Raw genomic sequence first — 21,243 nt, forward strand, 5'->3', positions numbered from 1 at the left:
CCATTGATTTCAATGGTAATTCTTTTGTTTCAGTTGCTTTCCGTTTGCTAGGTTTCGGTTTGCACTTTTGCTTCTGTCAAAAAAATAAGTCTGCAGAACTCTTGTTTCCGTAAAAGAAAAAAACAAACGGAAACCTACTGAACAGAGACAAACTGAAAGCAACGGAAACAAATAATTACCATTGAAATCAATGGTAATTCGAACGGAACCGTTTATTTACGTTGACCGTTTCCATCCTCTGATGGAAGAGAGGTAAACGTATACTAACGGTAGTGTGAAATTAGCCTAACCTGCATTCTGTTTACTTTTTTCTTTGAGATGACCACCCCCACACGAGAGATCATTTTTTATACCAGTCAGTAGTGCTTACAGTTAAGAGCTCGTGTACACTTCAGTGAAATTTTTGAATGCGCTGTCCGTTTTTTTTTTTTTAACGGATAGCACACTGACCTATTCATTTCTATGGGGCCGTGCACACATCCGTTTTTGTTGTGGATCAGTGTGCCTGTACCGCAAATGATAGAACAGGTCCTTTTCCGGTCTGTATTTGCAGTTCGGTCTCGCCCATTCTAGCCTATGGGTCAGTGAAAAGAACGGACCGCACAAGGAAGGCATCCGTGTGCCGTCCATTTTTTTGCAGATCGGTTGCCAGGCAGTGTCAGGGTGGACTGATTTTCGCTCATTTTTTTTGCGGTGCGTGAAATACGGACGCAAAATACTGAGTAATGGAATGGTTGCGGTATGAAAATGGAAACCATACGGACGCACGGATCCGTTATTTACAGACCTATACACGGTGAAGGATGTGTGAATGAGGCCTAAACCAAAATCCAACTACCCCTAAACTGTAGCAGAAGTGAAGGCCCTGCAGAGTGAAGAATTAAAAAATATAGTTTTATGATTCTACAGAGAGCAAAACCTCTAACAATCTTTAAGTCTACGATTGCACATCCAAGGCCCTATAGCGTGTTGTTGCTGGCTCCTGGCTAAGATTTGTCCAGACCGGTCATATATTATTAAAGTAAATACAGAAAGATATTAATAAGCTTACCAAACGCATAGTTTTCAAAATCATATTGTATATATGTATATTATAAAGCTCCACAAGTTTCCATTATACAATGAAAAAGCTTAATGCACTAAAAACGGAATACCTCTTTAAGAAACCCTAATCACTGGGCTCATCCTGCCCACCTTCTCTCTCTGCCCCTATTTAAAAGCCTTCTCCCCATAACTATCAAGCTCCATCTAACAGATTAAATTTGCCGAATATACAGAAAGGAGAATAGGTAGACTTTAGAACATAGAAAATGTGAACTCTTATGGTTTGTGAATGAAAAGCATAAAATACAGCAACATTGTATACCCAAGCATATTTCAAGATGACCTGTCACTAGGTCATAACAGTTGAACTGGTTAACGCCAAGAAGGCGCAACCTAACCTTTCTCTCTCGAGGGTAGTTGATGCCCTGTTGGGTTAATACAGAAAATTTATATATAGGGAGCCAAAACAACAATTGAATCAGTTTCCGCCTGTAAACCTCCAATGAAATCCATGAGGTAGGAAACAATGCAGCGCTGAATTGGAGCATTTCTTGACACAGTTTTTGGCAAAAAATGGGTTAAAAAAACGAAGTGTCAAAAAAACGCTTGCATTTTAAAATCGACCATAAAAATTACGAATAAATTTTGAGGTAGATTTCTTCTGCTCGGCAAATTTTTTTTAAATATCTGTATGAACATACCCCAAGGCTGGGTTCACACAGGTCGGATACACTGCGTTTTAACATCCCCATTGGATTCAAACGGGGAAAACCTGCCACAGGAGAGCAACGAATATGCAGTATTAATTGACATGATGTGGATTTAAAATCCACATCGCAGGTCAAATTTATGAACGATTTCGCTGCAGAATTTTTTTGGCAGCGCGTGCATAAGATTTCTTCAAATATCATTCACTTTGCGGCTACTGTAATGCTGCGGAATTTTTGCAGCATTTACACTATGTGGTAACCCAGCCTTAGAGGGTTAGACAGTTGCAAGACATAGATATAAAAGTTTTGCTTGCTTAATATATATATTTTTATTTTTTTTAAAAAAGCATTTTTACGGGATTCCGACTACTACACTATTCCAAAAAATATTAAACCTAAACCAGGCCAAAACGACACTTTTGGCCTCCATCGGGCTAATAAAGCCCTATGCTCACATTTAGCATGTACATTGGGAGTTGGGAGCTTTCCCAACATACATGTAACATAGTAAATGAATGTAATGTAAAGGCGACTTGGATGCATCCTGAACTGTCCTAAAGGAGAAAATAAAATCTGAGCAGGCGTAGATTTGCATTAAAAATTGTGCCATTGGCTGGCTTATCCGCGCTTTTTAAAACTGACTTCCCCAAAAAAAGTCAAACATTTTGCGAGAAAAAAAAAAAAAAAAAAGAGTGCGCCGTCATTTGCAACTTTTTTGGCCTGGCGTAAACGAATTGTAAACGCTATGGTTTATAATGTAAAGAGAAGGAGGATATTATATAGTAGAAAGTGCACTCAAAAAAAAAAAAAAAAAGCTTGAGGCCTGAACAACCATAACATTTACAGAATTGACATTATAAAATGGTAAAATTAAAGCTTTAATCTCAGAAAGGGAGGGAGAAAAGTAGCATCATGCAAGATTACGGTGTGTTGCTTAATTTAACCACCTACAGGCAGAATGTAAACTCTCAATTATTGCTCCACTGGGGTAAAATAGCTAGGATCATAACTAAACTTATTAATTTACAGTCCGTCTGAGCTATGAATCTATAAGTTATTGAAAAAGCCAATTATCTATGTCCTGGAGCGGACCAGAGCCCAATTCAGTCATCTTACCCCAATTATACTGAGACCTTTCAGGTAGTCTTGTCTGGGTTGAGCTTGAGGGACACATCCAGCCAAGACAACTTTTTTATTCTCTTCTTGCGCTTTTCTGCAAAATATAAAAAGAATATAGTTATAGTATGTGGAATAACATTCTAGGCTCTCTAATTTCATCTTGAACTTCGAGCCATCTAAAACAAAAATGTAAACGCTGCTCGACAATTTACAATATTGAACAGTTTACTTAAGTCTACAAAGAAGATGAATTAGGCCTCGTTCGCACCCATTTAGTTTGGCTCTGTATTGAGGATCTGTTTTACATGGACAGAATGCAGAGCCAGAGTTATTCTAAGGAGCTATACATGAATGCAGAGTTCTATGTGAATTCCACACTTTCTAATACGGAGTAGGTTTGTTACGATACCAGAATTTGGTCATCGATACCGATACTTCGTGTAGTATTGCGACACTTTGCCAACAATAATAAATAAAAAAAAGTTCTTCCATTTTATGATGTGAGGCGCGTGGTATGATGAATTTTGAACCTCCGTGTGCCTCACATTAAAAGCAATTAACCCCATTATGTTCCTCAGTCATAATGGACAACATTGGGTTAATGTGTGAGGTATATGATGGGGTTAATTAGTAATAATGTGAGCACCTCGTGCCTCACATTAATAAATGTAAGAAAGCAGGTTTTTATTTTTTTTTCATTTTTTAACAGTGTGAACATCATAAATGACGCTATAAATTTGTTATTACGGTCGCGACGATACCAAATGTGTATACTTTGAGACTTTTATTTTAATCTTTATTGTAAAAAAAGTGTATTTTTTTCTTAATTTAACGTTACTTTAGGTATTTATTTTTAAACTTTAATGTACTGGCATACATCTATATGCCAGTACATTAGCCTGTGTACGAACACGGTTTTCACGGCCGTTTTTGACGGATCCGTGTGTCCGTTTTATCGGCCGTGTGCACTCCGTGTTTCCGTTTCCGTGCGCCGAGCATGGTACTGTCCAGGGTGCTGAAAGAGTTAATGGGCTGCACTGATCGGCGGTAACTCTTTCAGCCCCCTTGACAGTACCATGCTCGGCGCTCGGAAAATACAATTTTAATGTAATAAAAAAAATAAATAAAATTTCATACTTACATTCCTCCTGTCCGGCCTCCAGCTATGAGGTTTCATCCGTGTCGAAGCTGCAGTCAATCATAGGCTGTAGTGGCGGTTACGCACGTCAGGATGACGTCAGAAGGCCAGGATCACAGGCTGCCGCGGCCTCTGCAGCCGATCACAGGCTGCCGCGGCCTCTGCAGCCGATCACAGGCTGCCGCGGCCTCTGCAGCCGATCACAGGCTGCCGCGGCCTCTGCAGCCGATCACAGGCTGCCGCGGCCTCTGCAGCCGATCACAGGCTGCCGCGGCCTCTGCAGCCGATCACAGGCTGCCGCGGCCTCTGCAGCCGATCACAGGCTGCCGCGGCCTCTGCAGCCGATCACCGGCTTAATCAGCAGCCTCTTTTCTCTCTCAGTGATTGACAGAGACAAGTGGCTGCCGATTAGTGTAATATTTCTGTTATGTTTTACTGCCCGCCCGGCGGTTGCTAGGCAACGGCTCCGTCACACACGGATGCCTTCCATGTGCATTCAGTTTTTTTTGACGGCCCCACTGACTTGCATGGGCCTCACGGTCACGGAATCCCGGACCAAAGTAGTACATTGTCTACTTTTGTCAGAACGGATCAACGGGACCGTCAAAAAAACTGAAGTGTGCATGGCCCCATTGAAATGAATGGGTCAGGGTGAAAACGGCTAGCACCCTGAAGGAAAAAACTGAAGTGGGCATGGGGCCTAAGTATCCCCTAACAGGAAATCTAGTCAGACAGCCCTGGGGTCCTTCAGTGGACCCTGGACTGTCTGCCCATATATAGTAGGTCCCTCTATCACGTCATAGGGATTCCCTGTGACGCATCCAAAGGGCATTCCCCCATCTCATTCTCCAATAGAATGGTCAGCTTTGAGCGCAGCATTCATGGGAATAGCAGCGGAGATCAGTTTCTCTGATATCCGCCGTAGGAGCGGGGCTGCGGCTATACAGCCATATAATACAGTCATTGCCCCTCTCCTGACAGTGTTTTGCTGTGCGCCCGCCATGTTCCCAGTCTTCAGTGTCGCCACTCAGTGCAGCGCTGGTCACATCACCTCATGCGGACCGCGCGCGCACACTTTTCTGGAGCGGCGCAATGGCTATTACACAGCCGCAGGCCCACTCTTACAACATTCATGTGTTACAATACTAAGCTGTGTGGCCGCACAGCTTAGTATCAAAACACATGAATTAACGGTATTGAATGGTCTGAGGGTGCACGGTATCTAAATAGTATCCCTAATATGAAGTATGATCCATCGGATGCCTTGTGACACCTGTTTTAACCATATAGAATTCAATGGAATATAATACATATCCTTTATAGATCCGTATTTGTATCTGCGACATAGGAACACACTGATAATACAGATAAATATATGAATGAAAAACTGCTTTATCCATTTTTGCACATGGATATACTATTACGTCCTAAATGCAGGCTCATAATTACAATAGTACGTAGTAGTATGTCCTGGTGATCGTGTGGGCACAGAAGTTGTGCTTGTGCAATAATAATGGGAGCTTGGCTATGATTGATAGCTGGGATCCCGCTGAAATGGCTAGGATCAGAGAAAAATCTCAGCCTGACCGCTGAAACCCCTTGAGATGTAGAGGTCAACAAAGAAGTTTGACAGCGGGAGATGGCTACCCGCCGTCAGACCATCGTTATCCGCGCAGAGTGATCGCAGAATGCTGGTGTATTACCATGGCAGCCAGGCGCCTGACAAAGGCCACTAGATCTGCCATAGGTATGTGCCTATTCGTGTGATACACTGACAAGAAGAAAGAACTGTAAAATAACGTTTACAATCAATAAATTATACGCACCTCAAAATGTTAACCATGGCTTCCAATTGCATTACCATTGATTTCAAGGTCTCCGTTTATTAGCGGAAACAATAGCGTAGTCGACTACGCTATTGTTCGGCAAAAAAACCCCGGAAACAATCCGAGACCAACTGCAACATTACCATTGAAATCAATGGTAATGTAAAAGGCAGCCATGGTTTGTTTGGATTTCCATTCATCTGTTATTCTGATGGAACGGATGAACGAAAACCCTGAACGGAACCAGTCGCTGATGTGAACAGGCCTTAGTTACAGTGAAGGGCAATCTGTATGCTACAAGATACAATAACATTTCAGGGAATGATGTGCTTCCAAGTTTTTGCCAGTCCTGTTTCAGCACAAGAATACATATTTGGCCAGTGCAATCTCCATGAAATAAAAAATGGGTTGCAAGTTAGTTTCCCCGCTCTAGCCACTTTCAAAAAGTAGGTGGGGTTCGCAAAAAGGGGCGTGGTCACCAGTGGTCCGACGCATTTACTATAATTTACCCAAGTAGCTGGCGTAAACTAAAGAGGAAATCTGGCTGGCGTAGATTTCATTTAGTGTCGCATTAACAGTCGACATTGCAACAAATTTATTAAGAGGTGTGTGCCTCTTAATAAATTTGTCATATATTACGCCAGCTTGTTTTTATATGAAGACTGGCGCAGTCTTAATACATCTCCCCCATCATCTTTTCTCAACACATTATAGAAGGCAAGACATGCTTGTAATAATGAAATTCAACTTCAAAGTAGAAGAGAAACTATTACAACATCGCCATCTAGTGGACACCCCGAGAGAAATAAACTATTCTCAATGCCAAAAGGTTCAGTTCTCCACAATCATATCACTTGGGTTCACTCTAGGCCACTGTTAAAATGTATTATGCATTTAAGTACTGCATACAAATTTTCCATTATGTCCAATGTTATTAAAGGAAACAAAACAAACATGGATTGTAGCCAGAACTAAGTGAACTTGAAACACTACTCGAATTATTGCAGTTCATGTCTGGAATCTGCTTCTACAACTGGTCAACTCTTATTAAGAAACAGCACAAGATGTACAGAACAAGCACCGTTACATTTCGCTGTGTCGCTTGAAAATGTCTGCACATATTCCGATGAAAAACGCAGACATTCCGCTGCAGCAAAATAAGCACCATTTTCTGGCATAAAAAAAACGCAGGAAATGGTGCGTTTTTGCCACAGCAGAATGTCTGCGTTTTTCAACTGAATTTTTGCTTTAATTCCGTTGTGTGTGGGCAAGCCCTAAGAGGTTAAATTTACACCTTAAAATCATCATGTGTTGCATATTCTATTTTGGTTTGTCGCTGTAGAACAGATGGGATGTTCTGAAATAAACCTGCATTATAAAAAAAAAAAAAGAAAAAAAAAAAAAAAAAGGTAAATCGACCCCTTGATGACCAGATACGCCTGCCACAGCGCCGTGAAAAAGGGAGTCCCGTGCCAGATCTGGCTGTTTTAACCGCTTCGAACCCGCCGTTTAACCCCTTAGGGAATGTTCACGCGGCTTATTTATGCTTCAAAACATCTGCCCATTGATTTCAATGGGAAAAATGTCGTTCTGCTCCAAACAGCCACGTAAAAAAAAAAACACCCGCAAAAAAGTGCATGTCACTTTATGCGTAGTTTTTGGAGCTGTTTTTCGTGGACTCTATAGAAAAACTGCACCAAAAACGGCCGTAAAAAACTGTGAAAAACGCGAGTTGCTAAAAAAACGTCAAAAAATCAGGAGTGGTTTTCCCTTGAAAACGGCTCCGTATTTTCAGACTTTTTTTTTTAAAGCGTGTGAACATACTCTTAGGTTATGTTCACACGGAGAAAATTTGTGGCGCAATCCGCCGAAAATTTCCTGCTCCCATTCATTACAATGGGAGTTGGACACTTCTGTTAGCCGCTAGCGGGGAAAAGCGTCCTGCTCGATCTTCGGGCGGATTCCACCCAAACCTCCCATCGAAGTCTCTTCCTGCCAACAGCAGGAGTAGTTACGTAGCGGATTTTGCAGCGGAACCCACCACGCAAAATTCACTGTGTGTCAACACGTTCAATTGCGACCGCGACATCTAAGTGGTTTCAGAGGGAGGGGGCTCCCTCGGTCACCCCATCCAGCACCCCCGCGACTGTGGGGTGCCAGGGAATTTTATGGCAGCCAGGGCCTAAGAAAGGCCCCCCAGGTCTGCCTTCAGTGTATGCCTACTAGACCCTGTCATGCCTGTCAGTTTTACACAGACAGCATAAAACAGTGCAATACAGAAGTATTGGAGTATATTATCAAAGTTCTCAAATGTTTGCATAGTAAAGTCTCCAAAAAAGAAAAAAGAAAAAAATGGTTTCCTAAAACTAATAAATGAAAAAAATCCTGTGTAAAAAAAATAAAATGAAAAACCCACTTTCTTCCAACAAAATGCTTTATGAAAACAGTTATTTTTTAATAGGGTACACATAATTGGCATTACTGCATCCGTAACGGCGCAAACTATAAAACTATTACATTATTTAATCCGCACGGTGAAAACCGTATAAAGTAAAACCATGACAAAATTGCTGTTTTTTTTTGTTCATTGTGCTTTCCAATAAAATGCAAGAAAAAAAGCCAGCAGTTGCATGTACCCCAAAATGGTACTAATAAAAACGTTGTCCCACAATAAATAAGCCCACACAGAGCTATATCGGCGGAAAAGCTAAAAAGTCATGTCTCTTAGAATATGGTAACAAACAAAATACTTTTATTATTATTGTGCAATAGTAGTAAAAGATAAAAAAACAAAATAAATTTGGTATTGCTGTAATCTTAACCACTCGCAGAATCAAGTTATTTTATTTCAACAACATGGTAAACTTCGTAAGTTCAGGACACAAAAAAGAATGATAAAACTTTTTTTATTTCCATTACACCCCAAAAAATTTATAAGTTAATAAATAAATTATATGTTCCCCAAAATCATGCCACTAAACCTCATCCTGCCAAAAAACAAAAAAGCCCTCACAAGACTGTCTACAGAAAAATTAAAATGTATTCAGTTTTAAATGCGACAATCAAAAAGCTAAAAAACAAAAATAAAAAACAAAAATTGCTCAGTCATTTAGGCCCAAAATACGCTGGTCACTAAAAGGTTCAATGTTGTGAAATGTTGCCACCTGTTGGACAGAAATTATACTGCACCCACAATACAAATTCAGGCAGCATACGGTTGAATTCACACAATGCAGATTTGTTGCATTTTTGTACCCGAAAGATCTATTCCATACATCTGGGTTCTTTCTGCACCATGTAGGAGTCTCAGAAATTTCTGCAACAAATCTGGCACGTGTAAATTCACCCCAAGAGGTTAGGTCTGTCCAGCTGTCTTCAAAACGAAAAGATTCCACAGCACTGGACTGCAAGTGGGTGCACGCCTCAAATAGACCTGGTCCACGGTCCTGGATATCAAGCAGACAAAAAATGGACAGAGGCAGCACTTCCAAAAAGAGCAAGAGCTATTTATTCACCCATGCGACGTTTCAGTCCAGTTGGACTGAAACGTCGCATGGGTGAATAAATAGCTCTTGCTCTTTTTGGAAGTGCTGCCTCTGTCCATTTTTTGTCTGTCCAGCTGTCTTGGCACAACTGACGTTTTTAATTATTACAACCGACCATAGGATGATTTTTTTTTCTTTTTGTTTGTACCAATTTGTATTATGGTTTCCTTTTGCTTTGTATCACACTGCTGCCACATAGAATGACAATGGTGTAAATCAAAGGAATAGTATCCAGTAATTCGCTGTGATAATGATGCGGGTCTAAATTTGGAATGTGGAAGGCTTTGCATGCGCGGTCATTGAAGCAAAACCTAAAGCTTAGTAGAATGAAGCATAAGTATGTACATTTCGGGAGTCCCCTATCCGGTCCTCAGAGAGACATACGTATGGTGACATGCAGCAGTGTTGGTAGAGCTGCAATGACTAGTGCCGAGAAAAGGGATCATATCAGGAGGGATGACTGTGCACATTATCTGAAACTCCACTTAAAACATAAGAAATAAGACAGCAGATCGGGGAACATAAGATTGGGAAGAATTACAGAAGCTGTGTTTACTCTCTCCAAAACCTGTTTACTCCACCTCAGTAAAAACATTGCAAAATAGAGGAAGTGCTGCGCTCACATGTTTCTACTACAAATACAAAAACAATAACTGCAAGTATTAACAGTCATGAATCATCCCTCTGACACCACTAACCTTTCTACATTCAACTCAACAACAAACTGAGCACTTACATAGTTACAGATTAATCCTTCCACAACAAGAAACTTCTCACTTTCTTTCTTGTAACCATACTTCCTAGTTTCCCGCTTTGGCCACTTTTGACCTTCCTGACAGAGCCTCATTTTTCAAGTCTGACAGGTTTCACTTTATGTGGTAATAACTTCGGAATGCTATTCTAAATCCAAGCGATTCTGAGATTGTTTTCTCGTGACACATTGGAGTTTAAGTTAGTGGTAAAATTTGGTCGGTACATTCAGTATTTAATTGTGAAAAACACCAAAATTGTGACATTTCAAAAATTTGCATTTTTTCTAAATTGAAATGTATCTCCTCGTAAGACAGGCAGCTATACCCCACAAAACAGTTGCTAATTAACATCCCCCATATACAGGTCCTTCTCAATGAACTAGAATATCAAAAAGTTAATTTCAGTAATTCAATTCAAAAGGTGAAACCTATATTATATAGAGTTATTACACGCAGATTGATCTATTTCCAGTATTTTATTATTTTAATGTTGAAGATTATGACTAACAATTTTTGGTTCTCATTAGCTAAGCATTTTCACCCCACAGGTTTTTTGCAGAAATTATTGGAAGTAGGCCGTGAAAATGAAAATCTACTTTTTTCAAAGAAAACATAGGTTTAGCTAATTTTTTATCATTTCCACAAGGACTAAATTTTAAAAAAAAGCACTGCAACATTTGTAAAGCAATTCCTCCTGAGTAAAACAATACCCCACATGTGGTCATAAATGGCTGTTTGGACACACAGCAGGGCTTACAATGGAAAGAGCGCCATTTGGCTTTTGGAGCTCAAATTTTGTAGGAATGGTTTGTGGAGGCCATGTCGCATTTGCCAAGCCCCTGAGGGGCCAAAACAGTAGAAGCCCCCACAAGTGACCTCATTTTGAAAACTATACCCCTTGAGGAAATTATCTAGGGGTATAATGAGTATTTTGACCCCACAGGTTTTTTGTAGAAATTATTGCAAGGCCGTGAAAATGAAAATCTACATTTTTTTCAAAGAAAATGTAGGTTTAGCAAATTTTCTGATTTCCACAAGGACTAAAGGAGAAAAAGCACCCCAACATTTGTAAAGCAATTTCTCCCAATTGAAACATTACCCCATATGTGATCATAAAAGGCTGTTGGGACACATGGCAGGGCTCAGAAGGGAAAGAGCGTCATTTGGAGCTAAAATTTAACAGGAATGGTTTGGGGAGGCCATGTCACATGTGCAAAGAACCTGAGGGGCCAAAACAGAGGAAATCTCCCAAAAGTTACCCCATTTTGGAAACCACACCCCTTGAGGAAATTATTTAGGGGTATAGTGAGCATTTTGACCCCAGTTTTATTCTCCAGAAATTGGAAGTAGGCCGTGAAAATAAAAATCTAAATTTTTTTCAAATAAAAAAAAATAGCTAAACCTACATTTTATCTTTTCCACAAGGACTAAAGGAGAAAAAGCTCCACAACATTTGTAAAGCAATTTCTCCAGAGTAAAAAATACCCCATATGTGGTGATAAACGGCTGTTTGGGGACACAGTAGGCCTCAGAAGCGCCATATGACTTCTGGAGCTAGGATTTAGCTGGATGTGTGTGTGGACGCATTGTTGCTTTTGGTATAATAAAAGGGTAAATAAAGGATGAAATTACAAATTTATGTATGTGTGGTACGCTTTAAAGCAATCCTTGATACACAGGCTTGGTTTTTCGGGGGAGGTTTCACAGTGGTAAATAGTGTCTTTTCTAATTCCCCTTTTGGAACACTCTGCACCTTTTTTGTGTCCTTCCCTTCTTTGCAGTTTGGGGCACTTCAGTGGGGAAATGTTGCACTGGTACTATAAATGGACCATCACTACCGGCAGATGTGCTTAGGCCCTCCCCTGCCTGGTTCCCAAATAGAAGTGCCTTGATCACCACCTCTTGAAAGTTAAGGAATGTCCCTGTCCGGCCTGCACATCGGGACAGCACGTAAACGTTATACAATGCCATCTGTATAATGTGCACGGCCAGCTTTTTGTACCATACCTTTGTTTTCCGCAGGGCACTATACTTCAGTACTTGATTAGAGATCAACCTTGCCCATGTACTTATTGTAGCCCAAGATGCAATTTGGCTTGTGGGTCACTGTGGTGGTACCTCATACAGGGACAGGGGTTTTGCCGCTGCCGTCAATTGTGGTCAATATAAAAGGACATCCCTCTTGTCCTTATATTTGACGAACAACATGTTCAGGCTGCACAGTTCCCTGCTCTCACCCCTTCTGTGGCTTTGGCTAAGCAGTGTTTTAGGGAGGCCTCTCTGATTTTTGTGCAGAGTACCACATGCTGCAGTACTTCTGGCAGAAAGGCACTAAATCCCAGGACAGGGGGCATTCTTGGGGTTCAATAATAGAGTCCTTCCCTTCATAAACCCTAAACCTGTGTGTATACCCAGATGTACTCTCACACAGTTTGTACAATTTAATGCCATACCTTGCCCTCTTATTGGGCAGGTATTGGCGTAATTTAAGCCTCCCCTTAAAATGAACAAGGAACTCGTCTATGGAAATTTATCGGGGGTGTACACTTGTGAAAATTTGGTGCTGAAATGATCAATGACTGGCCTGATTTTGTAGGGTCGTCCTGGGGCGGGTACTGTGCATTATCATTATAATACAAGAATTTTAATATTCGAAGCTTCTCCGGGTCACAGCCATGCGGGAAATTGGGTTGTTGTACAAAATATCTGTACTCCAGTATTGCCTAATCTCTGGCTTCCTCACTAGTCCCATACGCAGCACGAGGCCCCAAAATGTCGTCATCATCTCCGCTGCATCTACAGTGGTCCACCTAACAAATGGTGAGGTTTTGGGTTAAAAATTGTTGGGCGTACAGATTCGTCTGGGCTACCATTAAATTAACAAACTCCTCAGAGAAAAATACCTTGAAAAAGTCAATTTCTGTGAAGCCTGCAGTCTCAAACCGAATTCTTGAGCTGCCTATAAAATCTGGAATTTGAGGCTCATAATTTTAGGGGGGTGGAGTCCACATGAGATCAATCATTGGGGTTGCCTCAGCTGCCCTCCTGCGTCGCCTTTGGGGGTGTTCCTCATCACTGGAGGAAACAAAAAGGAGTGGGGCATATTCCTTATGTCCCTCGCTGGTCGTATACGTGTCAGAGGCAATGATGGCGTATGCCTCCTCGACTGAATACAGCGTTCTGGACGATTGAGGCATTTTGATTTAATACAGGTGTGTGTGTGTGTGTGTGTGTGTGTGTGTGTGTGTGTGTGTGTGTGTGTGTGTGTGTGTGTATATAGTGTTTTTACACGTGTATAGTTAACAGAAATTAGAAAATAAGAATTTTAAAAAATAAAAAAAAATAGGCGGATATAAAACGAAGAATAAATTAAATTTTAACAGTAAAAAAATGTGACTAAAAGTTTATCTACGTTGTGTAAAATTTACTGTACGAACGTCAGTTAAAAAAAAACCTGAACGTTCGTCAGTAACGGACGCTATCTATTACTAAAAAAAACTTGTAGTCTTAGGGTATGTGCACACACACTAATTACGGACGTAATTCGGGCGTTTTTGCCCCGAATTACGTCCGAAAAAAGCGCCTCGATAGCGTTGACAAACATCTGCCGATTGAAAGCAATGGGCTGACGTTTGTCTGTTCACACGAGGCGTATATTTACGCGCCGCTGTCAAATGACGGCGCGTAAATAGACGCCCGCGTCAAAGAAGTGACCTGTCACTTCTTGGGGCGTAATTGGAGCCGTTATTCATTGACTCCAATGATTAGTAGCGCCAATTACGTCCGTAATGGACGCGGCGTTCAAGCGCCTGCACATGCCGTTACGGCTGAAATTACTGGGATGTTTCCTCCTGAAATCATCCCCGTAATTTCAGCCGTTACGGACGCTGCCGTGTGAACATACCCTAACAGTGAACTGCAGTAAATTTATACTAAAACTGCAGAAAAAAAATTGCTAGATCTATCTGTATCCTAAACTAAATAAACTTTTCTAACGCTAGCGTATACTACCCTAACTCGCTATCTACACGTAACGATTATATTTTTTCTTTTTTACGGTTTTAGAAAAAAAACCTGCGCCAGAAAAGATGCTGATCAGTGATCACTACGGAAAAGAGCAGGTGAAAAAATATAAAAAGACCAAGAACAGCATGCATCAACAAATTACCACAGATGCTGATAATTAGTCTGTGGCCACCGGGTGCACACAGGAAGATTGTGCAAATTTATAATTGAATAAAAGAAAAAAATCCTGGACCAAAAATTGAGCACAAATGCCGATCAATGATGGTCACTGATCAGCGCTCAGTCGCAGGACACACGCAGGTGGTCACTGATAAGCGCTCAGTGGCCACCGGACTGACAGGGAGGGGCTGGGGTGGGCCAGTGACAAGGACAGGCCCCAAAAATTTTGTCTGATCACAAAAACAAAAAAACAAAAAAAAACTGTTGGTGATCAGACAGCAGCAAAAAAAGGTCTTATTCTTTACACAGTAGTGAGATCTGCACTACAAGTCCCAGCAAAGCACACACACGGACAGTCTCTCAACCGCTCTACACGCTGCCTCAAACCGGAATGCAGAACGGTGTCAGTAATCTAAACACCTGCCGCTGCACTGATTGGTTGTCTGTAATGACCGACCAATCAGAGCGCTCCTACAGGTGGCATCACTGCCAACTCCCTAGGTGACGTTGGGGTTGACGGGTGCTGTCCCAGACAGCACCAATCACCACCATCTAACTGTGCCCTGTGACTCCAGGGCAGTTTTAATAAAAATACCTGCGATTGGCCAGTCAGAATTGACCGACCAATAGAAGCGGTTGTCGATTCTGGGGGGCCGAAATAGCACACTGGGCGAGTAGTAGAGATGGCCTGCTGACAGGGAAAGCAGCCATCTTTACTTTGTCACGGCGCAATTCGCACCGGTGACCATTTCCCGCTGCACAGTACCTATATGGCGCTTTGCGTGAAGCACCTCTCGACAGCACCGTATATATATGCGCATGTCGGGAAGGGGTTAAGAGAAAAGCCCCCTTATGGGACAATGCTGGAAGGAAGCATGGAGTGTACAGCTTTCCTGATGCCCCTGTCGGTCTTTTTGGACTGGCCCTCCAGCTAACATGTGTCGTCACGTGACCACTGCAGCAGTCACGTATCGACACGACATGGCTGGAGGCCTGATTTACAGAAACCAGTAGGTGACCAGGCTCTGATTGGTAAACTGGGCAGCTATAGGCGGTAGCTACCGCCACTACTGTATGGCACGGCAAAGATGGATGCATTTGAACTGGAAATTCCGGCGGGAAGGAACTGGTGAATATTATCCCCATGAGCCTGGATAAGGTGTATTCTCATCTGGGTTAATGTCATATTTCACCTGTAGCTGGCCAATTATTAAAACACAGTCGCCAGTACTATTTAAGCTTTGGGGAACTACAAGTAGAAGCAGTACACTGACTACCACCATGTTGTAGCTCCACAACACTTCATCACGCTCCATATGACCATTATAATTTATTGAATGTGATGTCACTCCCGTATATTATCATTGTCACATGGACAGTGGTGATGTCCGCTCTTATGTATCGGTCGGGTAAATAGGGATGTTACCGCCTATATATTGTAACTATCATCGATAGTTGTTACTGTCCAACATAACCGGCACCTGTCCAGTTCAAAGTTGACTAATCAGTTGTAAGGCTGGGCTTTGATGCTGCCATTTTGTGGTGGTTTTTTTTTTGCCGTGATTATCATGAAGTTGCGGCAAAAAATTAAAAAAAACGTACAAAAACCCAGCGTGAGAAGAAGAAAAGGGAGTAATCAGAAGGAGGAGAGAGATGCGGTGCACGGAATACACTTTTTTTTTTATCATAACATTTATTAGATATTTATTTCAAGTTTGTGACTTAAAAATTGGTTTGGCTCCTAGATAATTTTTTTTAGTCTGGAGGGGGAATCCAATATACTTTCAACGGTCTGATGAACGTCAGAGCAGTAAAATACAAGCACTTTGTTATACTTGACTATACTGTGACTTTACCAGACAGCTTTATTTTATACAACTATTTGCTTACAGACTGCAAACTGTTCATAAATAAGATACCCATAATCAAATGGAGAATTCTGGGACTTACGGTTCCGGCGCTGGGATCTAAAGTCGGAGGTTAGTGGACTCCGCCGTCTCTGATGGCCCGATCTTTTCTTAGCTGCATACTCGCAACCAAGAACGAGTTTCAGTAAGCAGCTGAATTGGGGCTGGTGTATGGAGCGCTACCTCATCTGTAGCGGTAGCCGTACCTCCACTCGGCCTGGTGGGCAGGATGTGTTATGCATGGCCTTGCACATGCTGGATGCTCGCCATATATTTCTTCACCGCAGCAGGTCACCTAGCACAGAAGATAGAGGGACCCTTGAACACTCAAATGACGGCACAAAAGGTGCCATTGGATTACAAGAAGCTGGCCTTTGAAGTAGCCATCAGACAGCTTAACTGCCACAGCGTAAGGGTATGTTCACACGAGGTCATTACGTCCGTAATTGACGGACGTATTTCGGCCGCAAGTACCGGACCGAACACAGTGCAGGGTGCCGGGCTCCTAGCATCATACTTATGTACGACGCTAGGAGTCCCTGCCTCGCTGCCGGACAACTGTCCCGTACTGTTTTCAGTACGGGACAGTTGTCCGGCAGCGAGGCAGGGACTCCTAGCGTCGTACATAAGTATGATGCTAGGAGCCCGGCTCCCTGCACTGTGTTCGGTCCGGTACTTGCGGCCGAAATACGTCCGTCAATTACGGACGTAATGACCTCGTGTGAACATACCCTAAGGATATGTGCACACGCAGAGTCAAAAAAGTCTCAAAATACGGAGCTGTTTTCAAGGGAAAACAGCCCCTGATTTTCAGACTTTTTTTTAAGCAACTTGCGTTTTTCACGGCGTTTTTACGGCCGTTTTTGGAGCTGTTTTCATTGGAGTCTATGAGAAAATGGCTCCAAAAACGTCCCAAGAAGTGTCCTGCACTTCTTTTGACGAGGCTGTAATTTTACGAGCCGTCTTGATAGCGACGCGTAAAATGACAGGTCGTCGGCACAGTACATCGTAAAGCCCATTGCAAGCAATGGGCAGATGTTTGTTGACGTATTGGAGCAGTTTTTTCAGACGTAATTCGAGGCGTAAAACGCCTCCATTACGTCTGAAAATAGGTCGTGTGAACCCAGCCTTAGCCTCACTGTAGCAACTCCAAAGCGAGGGGTCATTATATGCAAGAAGACTAGAGGAACTGGAACAGAGTTATTCTCTTAGAAAACAAGTCAGCAGAAGCACATACATGCAAACAAGACATACTGCAGGAAAAAAAGCAAAATAATAGATTGCATGCTAGATCTTGAAAATCGCTCCCGCATGAATAATTTGCGCCTATTTGGACTTTCCAATACTTTCAAATGGCAGAACATGCACAAACTCAAAGGATATTACCAGAGGCTTTGAGGTTGTCTGGGTCTCCGGTTGAGACTCCAAACAGTCCAGACCACGACAAGTCCTCACGAGCTACTTGGACTAGAACGACAAGGAGGAAATATTGCGTAACTTCAGATACTGCAACTCCATTCTGCAGATCAGAGGCTCCAGAGTGATCCTATTTGCTGATTATTCTATGGAGGTTACCCGCAAGAGAAGATCCCTTAGTGTGGTATGCCCCTTATTTTACAAACGTAAAATCAAGTTTCAACTACAGTATCCTGCGGATTACCCAAAAAGACACTGTTCGGGTGTTACATTCTCCACAGGAAACATTAAGAGGAACACGAAAGACACTGTGTCCCCACCACGAGAGTCCATCTCCTGATCATCGTACCTAATGAGTGTCAGGGTCTTTCCAAGGCAGACAATGGAAAGTCTACACTATATAGCAAGTCCTGGTCAGATGTTATCTGTCCGACACTACCTAACCACAACTTCAATTCAACGCTGAAGGATCAACATCAACATAGAAATATGTAATCTGCCTCATCTGCCCCAGACTTGTAAGAACAAGTACACAGTGTCCTACTGTTCATATAGATAACATATGTCTGAAATCCATTCATTGGCTGGCTAAAATAAAAAATGCTTTTAGTTCTGGCTGATCACAATTGTTGACATTATTACCAATAATGTCAGGATAATGATTACGAGGATGCAGGAGTGCTTAAATCGCTCTAAGTTCTGGACAATAATAGACTATGGGACAGGTTTATTTTGATCGAATGTTTAACTGTGTACAATTCTTTGTTTTCTTGCATAGGTTATGGAGAACCTATATGCTTAATTGGAGATTCCTAACTATTCTAGAAAGGGAAGGGGATCTGGGACAGAAAAGATCTGAGATGAGCCACTGCCCAGAGAAAAACTAAAATTGTGTGTGCCAATAGTACCTCATTACGCATATGGATGGGGTTTACAGTTGGTTTGACAAAGCCGGAATGTTTTTCTATTCAAACCATCGCATGTACACCAAAATGGTATTATTAAAAACTACAGCTTATGCCGCAAATAAGCCCTCATACCACTTAATCGACGGAAAAATAAAAAAGTTGTGGCTCGCAGAATAAATTTTCTTTTTTACACTTAGGTTTTGGTGCACCGAAAATTAGCTAAAACTCGAAGCCAACATTAATCTGCCAGTGTTTGAGGGATACCATTGTCTCGTGAAAGGCAGTGAACAAACACTATGGTTTTTCGTACCGATGTCCCAAGCATATGCAATTGTGGGGATACCCGGAACTTCTGGAAGGTCAATTTAAACGTTTTGCACAGTTGTTCATTAAATTGTACTGACAAATAATATATAAATCATTTACATGTGACATGCCAATATGTCATTATGTAATACATGTCTGTATGCAACATTATTTTTGATCAATAAAAATTATGGTTGAAAAGAACAAAACAATTCTGAAATATCAAGGCTCTTGCACAAACAATTATGTCTGCTTCAAATAAATGACACTTTACTGGGACATGGGCATCAAGGACGTAGTTTAAAAAGGCTCATTGACATGGATCATGCTAAAGCTCCATTAAAGAGGCTCGGTCACCAGATTTTGCAACCCCTATCTCCTATTGCAGCAGATCGGCGCTGCAATGTAGATTACAGTAAGGTTTTGTGTTTTTTTTTTAAAACGAGCATTTTTGGCCAAGTTATGACCATTTTTATATTTATGCAAATGAGGCTTTCTAAAGTACAACTGGGCGTGTATTATGTGTGTTACATCTGGGTGTGTTTACTTCTTTTACTAGCTGGTAGTTGTGAATAGTAATGTATGATGCCGACGAATCAGCATCATCCACTTCTCTTCGTTACCACCCAGCTTCTGGCAGTGCAGACACACAGCGTGTTCTCGAGAGATCACGCTATGACGTCACTTCCTGCCCCAGGTCCTGCATCGTGTCGGACGAGCGAGGACACATCGGCACCAGAGGCTACAGTTGATTCTGCAGCAGCATCAGCGTTTGCAGGTAAGTAGCTACATCGACTTACTCTTACCAGAAGCAAAACAAATCACTTATCCACTGGATAGGTGATAATTTTTTGATCGCTGGGGGCCCCACCACTGAAACCCCCATCAATGTTGAAAACGGGGGGGGGGGGGGGGGGGGGGGGCCATAATGTAAACACTGCAGTGTTGCTCGAGTCCATACATTTCCTCCGCTTCACAGTCTGAGCAATGTACGGATGTCCTACACAATGCAGAGGGAGGCTTATCCGCTGCAGCCGTCTCATATATCCCATACATTGCACAGACTGATATTTATATACAGGGGTACCAGACAATGGCGCTAGAGAGAGGTAAAGAGAGTTTTACTAGCATGAAATTGGAGAACCCTTTTATGTCGAAGTAGAAATCTTCCGCCACCCAATTTGTCATTTTTTTTGAGCAGTGCAATTGTCAACATAATAGAAGGATCATAGAAGTAAAGCCCACAATTCTGATACAAATATTAGCTACTAAAAAATGATATCCACATCTTCCACAGTAACTATGAAAAAAATTCAGCACTATAGCAGTAAAAAAAAAGTATTATTTAATGAATATTCTTTAAAACAACAAAAGCCAGCAAAATAATTTATTTAAAAATTCAAGGTAGCTCAGGATAGGCATTAGAAAGGCTTTTATCCTTCAAAACATGAATGCTAATGAGAATAATACCTCACGGAATCTCTAAGTGGAAAGAATAAATACATTTCCCTTACACATCCTTCATATTCTTCAATTAAATGAACTTTACCTTGAACCATTATTTTAATTGCATCAGGACACAGTTTCTGGAAATTCACTGCCATCTAAAAATTAATTTACATGACATGCATCTGAATAGAAATGCAATTACGCAGAATATTCTCCACCCCCTCCCCCAAAAACCAACATTCAAACTTTATAAAACAGGCAACAGATCAAAGAAAACAGAAGGAGATTTTAAATTTGGAGAATCACGTAAAGTATCCTTAGCCATTGACAAGGAGAGCGCGAAATAAGTCAGACGTGGAAATGCTGAGACGCTGCTACCGAGTGGAGGGGGAACAAATCCTAGATCAAATATGCGATCCTTATAGAAATAAATGAAAGCGTGATCAGACTGAATAATCAGTCATTTGCGACAATTCTGCTTAGGCCGCTACTGTTCTCAATAGGATATTCTAGGGAGGATATCACTTGGACATGCTTTAAAGAATCATTCAGCTGAACAGTTTTAGCACGGCATCACTGTATTCTAGATGATATTTGGCATCTGAACCAGAGGTGGACAGAGAAAAATCGCGTTTCATCTGCAATGTGAATTAATTTGCCGATTTAATTACAGGCTTATAGCATTAATAATGATTCCCGAATACCAGTTCGATTCAACATATTAGGATTCTGACAGATACATATCTTCGGACCTAATTTAGGTTCTACAATTTACATTATTTTTTCGGCATTATTTCAGACACCTGACTTCAGGGCAGAAGCGCCAATTTGGAGGCTTTGTACAAATAAGGCAAAGCAAGAAGTCTAATGGCTCACATTGTGTAGAAGTATATGAAGCACAGAGAAGGGGGACAAAAAACTATACAACCATATCAGAT

The 21,243-nt window shown here is 41.6% G+C and overlaps 1 protein-coding gene across 2 annotated transcripts in view; it reads right to left on the reverse strand.

Annotated features, from left to right (window-relative positions):
• The window catches only part of CDKAL1 (CDKAL1 threonylcarbamoyladenosine tRNA methylthiotransferase), an 845,495-nt gene that overhangs the window by 630,275 nt on the left and 193,977 nt on the right, over nt 1–21,243 (reverse strand). For both annotated transcript variants that reach the window (XM_075826579.1, XM_075826580.1), the window contains exon 6: nt 2,871–2,967. In XM_075826579.1, the coding sequence (XP_075682694.1) occupies nt 2,871–2,967 (97 nt within the window). The remainder of the gene's footprint in view (nt 1–2,870; nt 2,968–21,243) is intronic.

This window comes from Rhinoderma darwinii, chromosome 5 (genome assembly GCF_050947455.1).
Source record: "Rhinoderma darwinii isolate aRhiDar2 chromosome 5, aRhiDar2.hap1, whole genome shotgun sequence".
Taxonomy (NCBI): domain Eukaryota; kingdom Metazoa; phylum Chordata; class Amphibia; order Anura; family Rhinodermatidae; genus Rhinoderma; species Rhinoderma darwinii.